General features: G+C 47.2%; 1 protein-coding gene across 4 annotated transcripts in view; it reads left to right on the top strand.

Annotated features, from left to right (window-relative positions):
* Nucleotides 1–17,812, top strand: part of CNTFR (ciliary neurotrophic factor receptor) — a 549,220-nt gene that overhangs the window by 285,666 nt on the left and 245,742 nt on the right. For all 4 annotated transcript variants that reach the window (XM_042448841.1, XM_042448839.1, XM_042448840.1 and 1 more), the window contains one exon: nucleotides 16,484–16,568. In XM_042448841.1, the coding sequence (XP_042304775.1) occupies nucleotides 16,484–16,568 (85 nt within the window). The remainder of the gene's footprint in view (nucleotides 1–16,483; nucleotides 16,569–17,812) is intronic.

Genomic DNA, 17,812 nt, shown 5'->3' with positions numbered 1-17,812 from the left:
AGCACGCACTAGGGTTACATCACGCACTAAACGGCGGCGGCCCTTCCATACGGCTGCTGCCGTGAGGACATCACGGCCGTGCCACCTCTAGATGGGGCGGCGCGGACGTACGTCCTTGCTCCGCGCCAGGGCGCTTAGTGCGCCCTGAACACAGAGCAGGAAGGAGCTCCGTTTCGGAGCTCCTTCCGGTTTAGTCCGCTGGGCGCAGCCTTCAGACGGCTGCGCCCAGCGGACTAAAATAGAAAGGGGCCAAGCGGCCCCTTTCTCCCCCTCCCCGCCACGCGGGGTGTCCTTGGGGCTTGAAGCCCCAGGGACACCCCTTTTCAGGCTGCGGGAAGCGGCGTTTGCTGCTTCCCCGCAGCCTGAAAAGCGGCGGATCGGGGCCTCAGCGGCTGCCTCTCTGCACACTGAGGCCCCGAGCACCGGGGAAAGGGACGGGTGGCAGACCGCCCCAAATGGGCGGTCTATAACCCGCCAAAGACATGAAAACAGGTACAGATTTTGATCACTGGGCTCAGTCATTAATCAAAACGGCGGCTGCGGTCGAGAAATCAGAAGACTGGACATGAAAAGACAGCTATGAAGGAAGGAGACAGAATCCTGGAGTGTCAAGATATATCACTGGACACTAAATTAGGATTGCCCCTGCCATCTCATTTTGTATAGAACAAATCAACGCTAGCTTTCCCTACAAGATGACTAAGGGTGCATCTACACTGTAGAAATAATGCAGTTTGACACCACTTTATGTGCTGTCACTCCATCTAATGGAGTCCTGAGTCTGTAGTGCAAGGTCTTGAGCCTTCCTCGGCCCAAGAGTGCTGTGCTTCACAAAACTAACATAGCTCAGGATTCTGTAGGAGGGAGCCTTGTCTGTTGAAGTGTTGTCAAACGATATTTCTACTGTGTAGAGCCACCCACTGAACCTCCACTAGAGCTGGTGTCTACAGCTCATAATAATTCACTTCTGATGATGTGCACTGAAACATTGGAACAGCTGGGAACTATGCTGTGCTTGGCAGGTGCTGCCCCTTTTATGCCAAGTGGAATTAGCAAGGCAACTGGATGGGGCAGTCAAAGGGACGCAAAGACCAACTGGTGTTCAGTCTTTGTCAGGCAGCGTAAATAAACATGTTGTTTAAAAGGCTATTATAGGTGGATGTGGTGTGTGTTTTCTAACTGTTATAAGCACAAGATAAGAGCAGCAAGGGCTAGGGACAGAGAATGCATCACACTGTAGGAATAATGCAATTTTTAACACACACTTAACGTCTTGGGTCCATTCCACATAACACCACAACAACATTTATTAGTTATTACCCACCTCCCCCATGAACGGAGTGGGAGGACAACAACAGACCAACAGACACACAACATCAGTTAACAACACGCTCAATAAAAGCACAAACAAGACACTATATAGTAAAACAATCTACAGTTAAAATTGATCATTAAAATGTACATTTAAATATCATCTGGATAGTCCTCCTGGAAGGCCGCTGCTTTTTGTAAAGCACTGTGTACATTTACAGCACTATAGAAGAAAATAATAATAATAATAATTAATAAAATAATAATAATAAATAAATAATAATAAAATGGAAGACACGACTTGAATGGTGTTTTAAATTTGATGGCAATTCAGCTGCTGAGTGTCTTCCAGCATGTCATCCAAACAGGCTGAATTAAAAGTCCTCTGGGATTGGGATATGTGAGACTCTTTCGCAGAGAAGGCTAAACAGCTTGTAAACTACAAATCCAAGATTCCTAGTAGGGTCTGCAGCACTAAGTGGTGTCAACTGCCATATTTCACTGTGTAGCTGCACTCTCAAAGAATTTGTGCTCTGAGCTTTTCTGGGCAATCCATATTTTGTGCAACCCTGGGATTGCCTCATCCACAGAGTCACCCAAAAATTCAGCACGGACCTCCATTACAGTATTCCAAACAACAGAACAATGGAAATCTAACAAAGCTTTTTTTTTTTGCATACAATAAAACTATATTACAAGCTTGACATACTATACAGAAGCCCCCAAATAGCATCTTTCCCCACCTCCCATGCCCACTGTGTATGTGGAAGACTTTTTTTTTGGAAGAATTTTGAACGCACCTTTGCTGTACAGTATTGTATGTTCATCCACAGAGTCACCATGAGTTCTTGCGGTTGACTCAATGGTAGTTAACAACAAATCCTATCACCTCTTCATCCCACCAAAGAGGCGCTAGCAGTGCACGACTATGGTCATCTGCCACCTCTCTCCATCATGTAGATCGGCTGCTGGAAAATAGCTGGGGGAGCACCTGAAGATTTCTTTTCATGGGTACAGAAACGGGGCACTTGGCAGCCCTGTGCAAGGTCTGTGCCCTTTTGGGCATCCTAGAATTCTGCATCACTTTTCTCCAGAGGAAAATCACCAGCTGCTCACCGCTGTGGATGCTGGATGCTGGGAGTGGTGGAGAGGAGTGAGGGATTGGCGCATGACCTGGGCCACACAGCTGACCTGGGATCTGCCTGGCATGCAAGGAATGATGTGGCAGCTGCCAGGTGTGGGCTGCCCATCTGGCTGGGACCATGCTGGCAACGCTGTGCCATTTCGGTTAACAAAAGGAGTAAATAACTGATTGTTTCAAACCCACCAACTGACATCTGAAACGTGAAGCTTAAATTGAGGGTGGGCAGTGGAGAAGGGAACAGGATGGCTGTCTTTACAAAACCAACGAGCAGCTCTTGCAGTTTAATTTGTTGTGTTGAATGAGAGCTCTGGGTTAGCAGTGTTGCACCCTGATGGAAGCAAAAGCCAGCCAAGGATTAGCGTTTTCTCCAGAGGACTTGAACACACCTGGGAACTCACTGCTGGGGATATTTCAGCGGCCAGGCTGGCCTGTCAGAAGAGTTAAACCTGGGCTATCCGCTCTCATCAGAGGGGCAAGAACTGGAATCTTTTTCTGGACAGACAGTTCTTGCCATGTTCATAGTATGGTTTCATGCAGCTTCTTCAGTTCTGTCAGGGACATTTTGAAATGAAAGGCAGCCACTGGAGCGTTTGCAACATGCTCCCTTGTTGCAACATAACGTTGCAACACACAGTGGCTGTCTCTGCAATCCCAGGGGATCTGCAAGTAGCACACTGTAGGCAGGACAAATAGCTACGCATCATTCAAGAAGCATGTGAAATTGTTAAACTTGGGGAAACCTGACTTATACAACCATGAACTGACACTACAGCCAAAAAGGTGCAACCCCACAAGAGTAATTTAACTTACACATGTATGCCAACAGGATCTCACCTAAATTGTTTGTATCAGAAATGCAAGTCAGGTAACAGGCTGTTTGTTGCCTTGAGTCCCTATATTAGGAGAAAGGTGGGACATAATAAAAATAATAATAATAATAATAATATAATAATGGGCCTTAAGGTGCCTCCTGAACCAAAAGTGCAAAAATGGAGATGAATTAGGAGAGTGAAATTGCACAATATGTTCTAGACAGAGGTGAATCTACACACTGTAAATATAATGCAGTTTGACATCACTTTAACTACTGTATCCATCCTATGGATCCTGGGATTTAGGATATTTAGGCCATCTCAAAATATGATAGCCTCAGTTTAAGTCAAATTGTCTCATCATAGGGTTTTAATGGTAAAAGAGTATTCAGGAGCGGTTTCACAGTGAAGTCGAAGGCTTTCATGGCCGGCATCCATAGCTTTTTGTGGGCTTTTTTGGGCTTATGTGGCATATTCAGATGAGTTTCTCCTGATGTTTCGCCAGCATCTGTGGCTGGCATCTTCAGAGAAGATGCATAGTAACTAAAAATATTAGCTATGGAACTATGGTAGGACTTCCACAGTGTCACCCCCCCCCATAATGCTGCTGACCAGTACTTTTTTTTTTTTTTGATAGAATTACCAGCTTGTTAGATGAAGGGAAGCTGTAGATATAGTATATCTTGATTTCAGTAAGGCCTTTGACAAGGTTTCCCATGACATTCTTCCAAACAAGCTTGTAAAATGTGGGTTGGACAATGCAACTACAATGGATTTGTAATTGGTTGACCGGCCAAACTCCAAGAGTACTCAGGAATGGCTCTCTTTGTTCGTCCTGGAGAGAAGTGACCAGTGGGTTCACAGGGTTCTGTCCTGGCCCAGTTTGCTATTCAACACTCTTTATCAATGACTGGGATGCAGAATTGGGAGCATACTTCGCAAATTTGCAGATGACACCAATTAGAAGGAAAGCTAATACCCCAGAGGACGGGATCACGATTCAGAAGGACCTTAATAGATTAGAACCCACTCCTCAGAGAGTGGTGGAGTCTCCTTCCTTGGAGCTCTTTAAACAGAGGCTGGATGGCCATCTGTCAGGGATGCTTTGATTGTGAGTTCCTGCATGGAAGGCAGTTGAACCAGCTGGTCCTGCGGTCTCTTCCAACTCTATGATTCTATGATTCTAGATGTTTGGCACATTGAATCTGGCTCTTCAGCAAAATTGGTCTGATGGGGAGACCCTACCAGCAACAGTGGCATGGCTGTCATTTCTTGGGCCACAAATAACCACTGTATCCTGGTTATTTGTAACTGACCTTCCCCATAAATAGTTTGCCATTCCTATTTAGACAGCAGCCCTGATGGAGGGGACAAATAGCCCAACTCTGGAAATGCAACACGGCTTGAATGTAGCAGAGGGATTGGAGAAAACTTGCCAAATTACTCATCCTGAGGAGACAACCTGTTGAGAGTTCATTAACCCTCCAGAGATTTCCACCTCCAGCATGTGTACAAGAATAACACATTTTTCTTGTTGTCAAGTTTGTCAAGTTCCCTGCAATTTTTGCATAATGTCCCTTTGCAAAACTGGGTTTGTTTTTTTACTCTGTGAATCAGGGAATGCAGCATGAAAGACAGACTGGCTGACTGATGGAACAGAGGCAAACAAATTGTTTGAAGTTTTCTGCTTTTGGAAAGTCACCAAGCCACAGCTTTATAATTTGCACAAATGTCACTGTGTGAATGTGAAAAGCAAAATGTCTGACTGTCTCATAAATAAGGAGGGGAAAATTTGTTCTCTTAATCTGCATATGAGACTGAGACATGTGAGAATCTAAGTCCTAGATCCACAGAGCCTCATTGCAACCTTCATCCCACTCTCACAATTTTGGAAGACTATTGGAGTTTCAGACTTATCCTGTGCAAAATTCACATCAGTATTTTTGTACAGAAAACCACATATTTGTCCAGGGAACAGCATTTTCTGTGCATATTTCTGCGCAGAAAATCCAGTTTCCTGTGCAGAAAATGCTGTTTGTTGTGCCAAATACTACGTGCAAATTTTCCGGAATAAGCCCCAAAATGTGAGAGATGTCGTCAGTCCAGGATCTTCTCTTGAAGTTTAGCCTGTGCTGTGACAGTTAAAATGGTGCCAAAAAAGGATTATTCTTGCAGTGTGGATGCAGCCTTCTTCTCCATCACAATCCCTCATTCTCACATCCATTCATCCCAAAACTGGATTCTGCCCAGACACTGGACACAGCACAATAAAAGGTGAAAAGTCATTCAGGGATGAACTGGTGGTCTCAAATAAATTAAACATGGCAACCCAAAACTCAAAAAGCAAGACAGAAGGAAGGAAGGAAGGAAGGAAGGAAGGAAGGAAATTCCACCTTAACATTGGAAGAACTTCCTGATATAGTACTTAAGCGGATATACATTGCGCATGGATGTGCCTGGGTGGATTCAGTTGTGCAACACACTGCATTCACTTACAAGGCAGTGTTCTGGCAATCACCGCTCCATGAACAGAGAGTTATGCCCCATCTTGTCATTTGACCATTAGGTAATACTTTCTTTCACATGGCACAACCAAGATTTGGTATTACCTCCAGATCTTGGACGCACTAGTATTATTAAGATGAATGTGTTTGTGCTTATCATGATTGGGTTTTCAAAATAATTTATAACTATTGGCTGGATGGATCATATAGAACTGCTACTTAAAACAAAGTGTTAACATCTGCAATACATAGTTTCTGTTTTCAAGCAAAGCTTTTGCAATCCTGACAGAAGAGCTACTGGACAGGGAGGAAAACAGGACAAACCCTTGTTGGAGATTTTAAACAAAGGTTGGATGGCCATCTACTGGGTGTGTGGTGTTGGGGGGGGCCTTTGATTCTGAGTTCCTGCATGGCAAGGGGTTGAATTGGACAGTCCCGTAGAGATCTCTTCCAACTCTGTTCTAAGAAGAAAAAAGAAAGAAAAAAGAAAAATGAGTACAAGTGTTGGGGGACTGGGATATCTCCTTCCCTCCTCTTGTCATCTCAGATGTTCTCCAGTAGATGTTTCCCTCTGCCCTTTTCCCAGCATGATCTCAGCACACAGTAGTACCTTGCAGACTAGGCGTCTACACCACCACCAGCATCGCCCCAGATGTTCTTTTTGCCCCTGTGTCCTGGACAGCACACCCCCACAGCAATAACGCCATGCACATTAAAGCAAGGAGAGGCGCATAACTCAGCCGGAGGGGCCTTTGCTCTTGCCCCTGTCGACCTTGTCCCTTGGGGCGGCTGCACACCTTGGCTCCATCATCGTAAATGTGTTTCTTGTGGCTCCCTCAAGACCCACCACCACATCCAGGATGGAGTCCAGGCTTCCCTGAAAGCCTTTGAACTTCAGCGAATGCACTCTCTGTGTGTGTCTTTGTGCAGGCTCCATTGAGGGAACAAAGAGGAAACCAGTTCCCTCTCCATGCTGAGAGCAAAAGGAGGACCCCAAAAGGGCCGAATTCAGGGCTGGATCAGCTGTCTGACCTCAACAGTTTTTTTTATTTTATTTTTTACACAACAAACAGTTTAAAAACATTTCATATAATAAACACAGAAAGAGAAACCAAATCGTTTGTCAAAACGTACAAACATACACAATACAATAACTATCTTACAACACTACCCATTATTTCATCACACTAAACAACTAAAGCAATAAAGACTTCCTAAATCTCTACCTTCTGAAGTTGTTCTTCATAATTACATTATTTTTTCTCTTAATTCCATTCCAATTTACTCTATTTTGTCACACTCTAGTAATCGTCTACTATCCCTAAATAAAGAAAAGAAAGAAAAACAGGACTTGCTGTCCTTCAATCTATTTCTTTTTCCAATCCCCCTTCCAATATACTCTAAAACGTTTGACCATTCTTCTTTATATTTCTCTGTTGATCTATCCTAAGCAAATAGTTTGGCTTATCTATTACAATGTATCATACATTTTCCATAGCCATTCTGTACTGCTGGACTTTCTTCTTGCAGGTTCTAGCATATACTATCACTATTGCTGTTGTCATAAATATATGACCTTACAGGGTGTGTCAGGGGTTTTTTGTTGTCAATAATGGTATTGCTCTTTTGTGGTTGTGAGGCCAGCATGGCTACCTCTGAAATACATACACCAATAGGTTGACAGGAGTATGGCATAGATAAACATAGCAGCTACTCTGATTTATGTGGTGGTACTGTGATTATCCCTACTGCCAGGTAGCAACCTTTTTTGAGCCGGGTTGCTGTCCCTCGGGCGACTGGGGGGCAGAAGCCGGGGGGGGAGCTTCAACCCGCCGGGGCGGGGCCACATGCCAGGGGTGGAGCTTCCACCCTCCGGGCCGGGGCCACATGCCGGGGGTGGAGCTTCCACCTCCAGGGCGGGGCCATGTGCAGGGGGTGGAGATTCCACCCTCCAGGGGCGGGGCCGCATGACGGGGCGGAGCTTCCCCCTCCGCGGGGCCAGGCCCCCATCTTTGCTGGCCCCTGACAGGGCCCCAGGCCCCGTCAGAGACCGCAAAAAGCTGGGGGGCCACCAGCGTGGGAGGGCCCCTGGAGGGCCCCAGCGATGGCACCAGGACTCCCAGACGCCCCCTGCCGCCGCCCTCGGACCTCCTGGAGGGCCCCAGAGACGGCAGAAGGGCTCCGAGGCCCCCTGCCGCCCTCGAGGCGTCCTGGAGGGCCCAGAACAGCAGCGGGCCCCCCAGGGGCCCCTGCCGCCCTCAGATCCCGCCTGGAGGACCCCAGAGACGACAGCGGGCCCCTCAGAGGCCCCCTGCCGCCCTCGGAGCTCTCCCGGAGACAGCAGCGGGCCTCCCAGGGCCCCCTGCCGCCCTGGGATCCCTCTTGGAGGGCCCCAGAGACGGCAAAGGGCCCCACAAGAGCCCCTTGCCGCACTGGGAGCCCTCCTGGAGGGCCCCAGAGATCATAGGGCCCCCCAGAGGCCCCCTGCCGCCCTGGGCAGCCATCCTGGAGGCCCCAAGAAGCAAAGGGCCCCCAGAGGCCCCCTGCCACCCTGGAGCCCTCCTGGAGGGCCCAGAATGGCAGCGGGCCTCCTAGAGGGCCCTGCCGCGCTGCCTCTGCGGCCGCCCATCAGGCTTTTCGCCTCTCTGGGCGCCGCCATTTTGGGCAGCAAAATGGCGGCGAAGTCCTGGCGAGACTTCGCCGCCATTTGGGTGAAAAAAGGGCGGCGGCCCTAGCCCCAGAAGCCGCTATGGGCACCGCCATTTTTTCATCAAAAAACCAAAATGGTGGCGAAATCTCATGCGACCTCGCCGCCATTTTGGCCCGCCCAAAATGGCGGTGCCGCAGAGCGGCGAAAAGCCGTGACAGGCGGCTGCTGCGATGGCGGCAGCAGTAGCAAACAGCAGCCAGGGGCCGGTCGCCAGGCCTCCGCGGGCCGCATCCGGCCCGCGGGCCGGAGGTTGCCGACCCCTGTTCTACTGTCTCAGGGTAGCAGAAATCCTCCTTTCCAGAGACAATGTCCTAATTTCAACCTTCGTTGTCTTCCCTTTATAAGCAATGCACACCACACTTTCCAAGGCAGTGCCTCTCACCTGTGAGAGTCCTCCCCCTAGGAACAGAGAAGAGAGCCAAGCCCTGAGACCTGGGGAACCGTAACATGATGGGATATGGAGGGTTGTTTTGTTGTTGCGTGCTTGTTTTAGATTAGATAGGTATGGGACATCTTTTCTTTTCAGGACCCCTGGAACATTCATAAAGTGTGCATGGGATTCTTTTACTTCAAAACCCAAATTGTGGGTTGTTTTTTTATCCCTGAGATATTAATGCATTTCAAATTTTGCTACAGTCCTTCTCTCAATCTCCAGCCTGAATACGGACAAAACAGGCATGTGCAAATGGCTTCGTTTTATACACACAAGGTAATTTAATCCCCATCATGGGTATGATTTGGGCCGGGCTTTCATCCTTCGAATCCCTGAGTTGACCAATTCTGACCAAAGCCATAAAAGCGTTTTATGTTTTACAGCAAATGGAAACCTGTGATAGAGAACTGCTGTGAAACCAGCCAGCAGAAGAAGAGGGGAGAAGCCAGAAGTCTTTTTGCTTGCATTTGAAAAGGGAATTTCCTTTTATCAAGGACAACAGCACCATCTGTTTCTGTGGACTGTGGGACCCTCTTCCTCCCACCTCCCAGCCCAAGACAGCTTTTTGAAAAGAGCCTTTTCTTTTGAGGCAACATTAGAAAAATTGGGCAAGGAAGGCTGGATTTCATCAACCGGAGGAAGGCAGGGGGGGTAGCTATGGGCATGTGGGCAAAATGAGGGGGTTGCTCCCCCCAAAATAAGAATCTGCCATCCCCAAATAAATATTCCTTAACAACCCAGATTTCATCCAACATTGCAAGCAAGCAACGTAAAAACTTGCATTCAGTATTCAGAAGCAGATTTACACTGCAAAGAAAAGAGGCTGTCAACCCTAAAAAGACAGGAGCAGCAAAGCTCTGGTGCCACAACCACCAAAAATCCCCAGAATTCCATAGCAGTGAGTGTCCAGGTAACTAAGTTGTGACTGGATGAGATAAGTGAGCAGACAGGTGTAGACCATGGTAACAAGCCAGTAAACCAGGGTGATTGTATTAACTAATAGAAAGGTAATAATTGCCTTGTGGATCTACTGGGTCTTGGTAGCATTCATTGAATCCTGCTTTCCATGCTGCCCTCAGTGGTAATGTTATGCAGGCTGCCTGCATCTGGGATTTTGTAATGTTGCTATTCATATTGTTCTTGTTTGCTTCAGCTTTTTGAGACTTCTGTTAAGTAGTTTTGTTAAATTTCCTCCAACTCTGCTTTCATTTTTTTTTCTTTAATACCACACCCCAACCGTGAGCCAGGGCAGTTAAAGTGGTGTCAAACCTGGATTAATTTCTGTAGGGTGGATACAGCCCTAAATCAACACCCCACCAATCTGGATTTAACATGCTATCAGCCGCTTGTAACGCCAGGGGTTTTCTCTCTTGACTTCTACAGGACGGGATGCAGCAGATGGAGATTCCAACACCCACTCTTGGGTTGATCTCTGGCATGAGAAGGAATTGACAACAGGGATTCTGCTTCTGATTGTCGCACCAAAGATTGCTCACAAAAGGTGGTGGTGGAACAATCAATCTCCCATGTCCGGATTGACAGGAGAACACCACCACTGGGCATCAGCCCCTGTTGCTCACAGAGGCTGATGCCCAGTAAGGAAGGATTAGAGGCTTTCACAATCCCTATGTATTTCCTACACTACGGAGTGCATAGAGATTGTGAATTTAGATCCATTAGAATCTGTGACTGTAAATTCCACGCCAAGAACCGAGCCGAAATCTTGGTAGATCTTTCCTGGGGGGGGGGTCGTAGGCCACCAGCCTGTGTTGTGTGGGTTTGGTGTCGAACTCCCCCTCTGGGGCCTAGGAGTGCGAACACTCTATGCATGCTTGGCATGACCACCCCCTGGCGGACCTTAGGCAAGTCACACCTCTCAGCCTCAGAGGATGGCAAGCAAACACCCCCCCTCGGAAGAAACTTGCCAAGAACACCCCATGATAGTCTGCTTTAGGTAGCCATAAGTCAGAAGAACTTGAAGGTACCATACACAACAACAAGGTTTCTCTGCTAATAAACGAGGGAGAGAGCAGCCTCACCAAGGAAGAGGCAGCCTGGAAATGAGCCCCCTTCCTTCAAGACACTTGTTAAGAAAGCCCCATGGAGGTTCACCTATAGGCTGGGACAGACTTGAAGCCCACAAACCGCCAACACACCAAGAAAGGCAAATGTTTTCCAAATCAAAACTAAAACACCCCTGAGACTATTCAGAGCCCTAGACCTTCTGGGCCCTGCTAGTTCTCTATTGGGTGCGCTTTTTTGCTTAATACCACGTATGTTTCACCGCGCGGGAGTGCGTGCCGACAGGATTCGAATCTCCACTCAGCCCTGGAAAGCCACTGGATGATCTTGGGCAAGTCCCCCTCTCTGTGCCTTAGCTGAAGGCAAAGGCAAAACTCTTCTCTGAACACCTTTTGCCAAGAAAACGCCTTAGAGTTGCTGCCCTAAGTTGGAAATGACTCGAAGGCACACAAGTCACGCACTAAAGTGCCAGTCTGTAACCGGCCCTTGTTATCCACTGCAAAAATACGTAAATCACCAGTGGTCGTTGTTGTTGTTGTTTCTCCAAATGTGATGCTTCTTCTGAGACTGGTTTCCTTCGTTCTCTGCTCTCTTCCTATGACTTTGCTATTTGCATCTCATGATCCGCCACCTAAGATCTCCCCTGTCCTTTGTTGAGTTTTTGGGAGAACTTGGGAGAGGCTTCAAAGAGGATAGATTTGGGGCTCTGGCCCTTTCCATCTTGACTGGAAAGGTGGGGAGTGTCCCTTTCCATGAATATGAGAGGTAAGCAACTTCGCCAGGATGGGACCACCTTCTTCTCCCCAAACAAGACTTTTCTTTGCTGGGTGCTTTCAAGTCATTTCCAGTTTATGGCAACCCTATCATTAGTTGTTGGTTTTTTTGGCACGTTTATTTTTTATTTTAGTTTATTTTAGTTTATTCAGCATTATACAAACAAAACTTGTCTTGACATGCTCTGAGTTAATTTGCCATTGCTGTGCTTTGAGGCTGAGAGAGTATGACTTGCCCAGGGTCAGCCAGGGCATTTCCACGGCTGATCTGGGATCTGAACTCTGATCTCCAGAGTCATAGTCCAATGCTCAAACCAGTACACATGCTGGCACTCTTTTCTGGGAGTGCTGGGGCTGAAAATTGTGTAATTTTTAAAATGGGTGATTTCGGTGGCTCCTGAAGGCCACAAAAGGCAACTTGGGGTATGTGTATGGATTTTCTTCTGATGTCCTGTCAAGTTTCAGTAAAAGCTGGCACCAGGCAGGAATACAAAGATGATGATATGTTCATTGTGATAAGCTTCACCTCTTTTCAGGGCTGTGTCATACCCTCAAACTATGCCAGTTTGGCATGGAGAGTCCCAATTCATCCTCTGCTGTTCCACTTTGCAGCTGCTTTTAAAATGTTCCCGTTTCTCTCTCCTCCTTTCACATTTCCTCTTTGTCTTCCTTCAGTTGCTGCAAACTGAATTCCAAATGCAAAAGTATTTTGTGTGCCATTAACTCAGCAATGGGGAGAAGAGAGGAAGGAGCATAAGCCTGCCTTTCCCAGTAGGCTCAGGCAAAAGCTCTTCCACATCTATACCTTTTGCCATCTTGACCACACTTTGATGTTGCTTGGCCACGCATATCCCAGTTTTAATTGTTGGTGGACATACAGGCACAACTCATCTCCCATCCAAATAGATATGAGAACAGTACAGATTGCCAGCAGGAAAGTTTATTCAGCAAGATTAATTCAACTGGGGAAAAGAAAAGGAGAAGGCAAAGCCATGCCCTTTCCAAGAGGCTCAGGCACAAACAACCTGATGCATCCTCTCCTAGTTTGTGTGTTTATCCTCATTTATAACATTCGGCATCTTGGCCACAGTCTGATGTTTTTTGACTGTATGTGTCCCAGTCTTTGCCTGTGAAATGTTGGCGGATATGAGGTGTGTGTGAGAGTGTGTGTCCCTGTGTGTACCTGGTTACATCCCCATACTGGATCATTTCTCGATCATCCTGCACCCTGAAAATCATGCGCCATCTGTTTCAACAGGACCGGCACTCATCTCTCTTTTCCATTGTGATGACAGATGCTTTTAATCTGAATAAGTTTGTAAAAGATTATTCTTCGCTCTCTTTTTTTGGTAAAGCAAGCCTGCGAAGCCCATTTGAAGTGCTGCAAATTGACATGAAGTCAAACATTTAGACACGAAGTGTTTTGTTTTGCCTTCTTTTAGCAAAACCAAGGTGACATTTTCCGTCAAAGCAGAAGAAGCATCTTTTCTTCTGAAAACGTTGTTTTCACAAAACCATCACAAGGATATGTCTGTGAGAGAGAGTGAATGAGTGAAGGGAAGAAAAATGCCCAACAGAAGGTCATTCTCTACACAACTGCTGTGATGGTTTTGATCCGTCCTGATTTACTGCTTATTTATTCAAAATAACACATGATGGCAGTGTCCTTGCAAGAGGTACAGCCATTTAAAAAGTATTGCTATATACACAGAATGAATTGCTGGTGTGTCTACCTCTAAGGTGCTCGTATTGAGTCTGCAGAGTCACGTCCAGCAGAGTTGTTCAGAGTGGTTAGGGAGCTAACTCAGCTCCCTCCCGCCCTGAACCAGATCCTTGAACCTTCTAAGGCCTGCTGTGACCAATTTAATGACTTTTTTGCGGATAAAACCTCTCGTATAAGCGAAGGTCTTAATGCTGACATTCAAGCAGAACCTAGAGTAGAGGTATCCAGAGCCTCCGTGGACTTTATTAAATTGGATCGGTTTGAGTCGGTGAGTACCGAGGACGTGGACAAGATCCTCGGAAGTGTTCGGAAGACAACCTGCTCTCTCGATCCCTGTCCCTCGTGGCTAGCGGCCCGGGGGGACCGGTGGTAACTTTATTGTTACGCCGGATCATTAATACATCTTTGAGGGAAGGGCAATTTCCATCAGAATTAAAATTGGCCATTGTAAAACCGATACTAAAAAGCCCTCCCTCGACCCCCTGGTACACAATAATTATCGGCCAGTTTCACTGCTGCCATTTTTAGGGAAGGTGATCGAGAGGGCGGTTGCGATCCAGCTTCAGACGGTCTTGGATGAAACTGATTATCTGGATCCATTTCAAACTGGCTTCCGGGCAGGTCATGGGGTTGAGACGGCCATGGTCGCCTTGGTCGATGATCTCCGTCTGGGCATCGACAGGGGAAGCGTGTCCCTGTTGGTGCTCTTGGACATCTCAGCGGCTTTCGATACCATAGACCATGGTATCCTTCTGGGGCGCCTGGCAGAGGTGGGAATCGGGGGCACTGCGCTCCAGTGGTTCCGGTCCTACCTCTCCGGGAGGTCCCAGATGGTGCAGCTGGGAGATGTGTGCTCCGACGAGAGGCCCCTTAAAACCGGGGTCCCTCAAGGGGCCATCCTGTCTCCCATGCTCTTTAACATTTACATGGAACCGCTGGGAGAGATCATCCGGAGACATGGGGCGCGGGGTTATCAGTACGCTGATGACACCCAAATTATTTTCTCTATGTCTCCGACTGATGCAGTGACCAAGGATGGCGTCTCTCCTCTCGAGGCCTGTCTAGAGTCAGTAATGGGCTGGATGAGGAAAAAACCGACTCAAGCTGAATCCAGAGAAAACGGAGGTACTTGTGATAGGTTCCCCTGGTCCAGGAATGGCGGTGGTTCCACCTGTCCTGAATGGGGTCACGCTCCCTGTGAAGGACTCCGTGCGCAGTCTGGGGGTGCTTCTTGATTCGTCGCTTCACCTGACTGCTCAGGTGAATGCGACGGTCAAGAGCACATGTCATCAGCTTTGGCTTATTCGCCAGCTGCGTCCATACCTGGCCCAGAGGGACCTAGAAACTGTTGTACATGCTCTGGTAACCTCGAGATTGGATTTCTGCAATGTACTCTACATGGGGCAACCCTTATACCAAACCCGGAAGCTTCAAATGGTGCAGAACATGGCAGCCAGGCTGGTCACTGACGTTTCCAGGGCCAGCCATATAACACCGGTGTTGAAAGATCTCCATTGGCTGTCCATTCGCTTCCGGGCTCAATATAAGGCGTTGGTAATCACCTATAAAGCCCTAAATGGCTTGGGCCCAGGTTTCCTGAAGGACTGCCTCTCCCCGTATATTCCGCCTCGCACCCTCAGAACGTCTGGGCAGCATCTACTGAAGGTGCCTGGGGCTAGGTTATGCTCCACTGCACGGAGGACATTTTCCACAGCTGCCCCAGCCCTTTGGAATGCGCTGCCCACTGAGCTCCGCTCAACTACCACCCTGGCCCAATTCAGGAAGGACTTGAAAACCTTCCTGTTCCAACAGGCATTCCCCGATTAAGTTCCTGTGGGCCTCCCTCCTCTTCCATGGCCAAGAGGTTGGGCTATGGGGCTTTTTTGCCTGTTATTTTTATTGATGTGATATGTTTGTATTTTACAATGTTTTTTTGTACTGCTGTTTTTAACCTTGTTGTAAGCCGCCCTGATCGCAGGAAGGAGCGGGATAAAAATAAAAACTTTATTATTTATTCATTAAGGGGATGATTTCCCACCTGGACAGAGGGACACAGTCTGCAAAGACTGCAAAGAATAACATATTCAGAGGAATACATACTCTGTTACACTCAGTGCTGCAGATCTTTCCTGTGTTAGAGTAAGAGGTAGAAGGCACAAATTCAAATCCTGTCTCTGGATTAACTCACATTGTCTGGAATCTTGGTGATTTCTTATGAATGCCTGAGTTCCCTTCTGGAAGCAGTGGCATCACTTGGGGGTGCAGGGGATGTGGACCACACCGAGTGATGCATCAGAAGAGGGGTGACACCTGGCTGACCACACACACACCTCCTTTCCACAGGCCATTTTACTCATGAGTAAGCCAGCACCCGGTGGAGGGGGAGAGTGCCCAGAACACCCCCTTCCATGCTGCAGTACATTTTACTCATGAATAAGCCAACTCCCAGCAAGGAAGGAGACCGGCTTACTCATGCATAAAATGGCTTGTGGCAGAGAGGGGGATGCACTCAGCCTGGTGTCACCCCTCTTCTGGGGTGTCACTTGGTGTGATCGATACATCTCCTCCCGTACCCCCCTAATGATGCCACTGCATAACAGGGAGAATGCCCAGAGCACTCCCAATCCTTGCCAGGCACTGGCTTACTCATGAGTAAAATGGTGCCTGGCAGGGAGGGGAGAGTGCCCAAAGCACCCCCCTCCCTGCCATGTGCTATTTTACTCATGATAAGCCAGGGCCTGGCAGCAAGGCAAGGGGGCATGCTCTTTTGGGCCCACTGCTGGAAGCCCCTCCTGGAAGTAACACCACTGTCTTGAAGCAGAAGCAAGGTTGTCCATGAAGTCAGGGGTGTTACTAGAGGGGTGCAGGGGGTTCAGAGCACACCGAGTGACACTCTAAGATGGGGGTGACACCACTGATCTCCTGACATCAGCCTTTGAGTAGAAACAGTGGGGCAAGGTTCAGTGGGAGTACAAATGATAAGCCCCAGGTTCCTTTTAAAATAATTAATTAATTAATTTAATTAATTGACTGTGTCTGTTCTTCCCACAGATGGCTTTCCCCGTGTCGGCAGGATGCTGGGTGCTCCTTGCAGCAGCAGCAGTGCTAGGCTATGTTCAGAGGCACAGCCAGCTGGGTAAGTAGCCACCCTCTCTCCCCTTTTCTCTCTGCCACAGAGTCTCTTGTTTCTGCACGAAAGGCACATTTGAATGAGTGGGTTTGCATCATGTAGCAGATGTGGGTTGACTTGGTTTGTGTGGCTGTCAGTGTGGGGTCAAGTAGCCATGCAATGGTTGGATTATGCACGCAGTTCCTTCTCCAAGTCATTGATTATGCCACATTGGCCAGGCAATGTACAAGGTGTTAGTTATTGCCATTACAAGCGAAACATGGTTTGGGTCCAGGTTACTTAGAATTGCCTTCGCCTGTCTAATTGGCCCATATGGATTCTCAGGTCCTCTCGGGGATGTTTACTTCACTCAGCCAAAATTAGACTTGAGAACTTATCCAGGAGTAGCAAAGTACAATAAGATTCAAAATCTCCAAAACTTTGGGATTTATTGAGTCATCCAAAATACACGATACAATCCAAAATACGTGATGCAATACAAAATGCACAAAACACATTATTTCAAAGCTCCACCAGCTTCTTCAATTATTGCATCTTGTATTTTGTGCATTTTGGTTCACCTAATAAAGATATTGCTCGTTTATGGATTTTGGATGTTATTGTAATAGCCTGAAAAGTGTGACCCTCGAGGACATTTCCTTCAGCCGCTCCCAGATTGTAGAATGACCTCCCAGAAGAGCTGGAGAGTTTAAAACAGCAATAAAGACTAGTCTCTTCCATCAGACTTATCCAGATGAGTTCTAAATTATGAATTCTTGTATTTATTGAATGATTTTAATATGTCTTGGTTTTATATGCTTTTTAAACTGATGTCATGTGTTATGTCATGTTATTTGTGTTTGTTTCCCACCTTGATCCATTGGGAGAGGTGGGTAAGAAATAGATGATGATGATGATGATGATGATGATGATGATGATGATGATGATGATGATGATGATGATGATGATTCTCCAGGAGTTCTCAAGATTATTGCCAATGGCTCCGATATTACATTTGCCAGTTCTTTTAATACCGGGGAGGGAGTTCATCTGGTCCCGGAGACTTAAATTCATTTAGATTAAAAGGTGTTCCTCTACTATCTCTTTACTTATTGTGTGCTGAATTCCCCTATCTGTCCTCTGCTCCTTTCTCGCAGGTTGAGCCCGTTTTCCTTTTCTGAGAAGACGGAGGCAAAGAAGGTTTGAGGAACTGCCAGTTTAAAGAATTGCAATAAAAGTTTAAAAGACAGTTAAAATCATCTTGCAAAAAC

Source organism: Sceloporus undulatus, chromosome 2 (genome assembly GCF_019175285.1).
Source record: "Sceloporus undulatus isolate JIND9_A2432 ecotype Alabama chromosome 2, SceUnd_v1.1, whole genome shotgun sequence".
NCBI classification, from domain to species: domain Eukaryota; kingdom Metazoa; phylum Chordata; class Lepidosauria; order Squamata; family Phrynosomatidae; genus Sceloporus; species Sceloporus undulatus.
The sequence above is the reverse complement of the archived record's forward strand: the minus strand, read 5'-3'. Positions and strand labels throughout refer to the sequence as shown.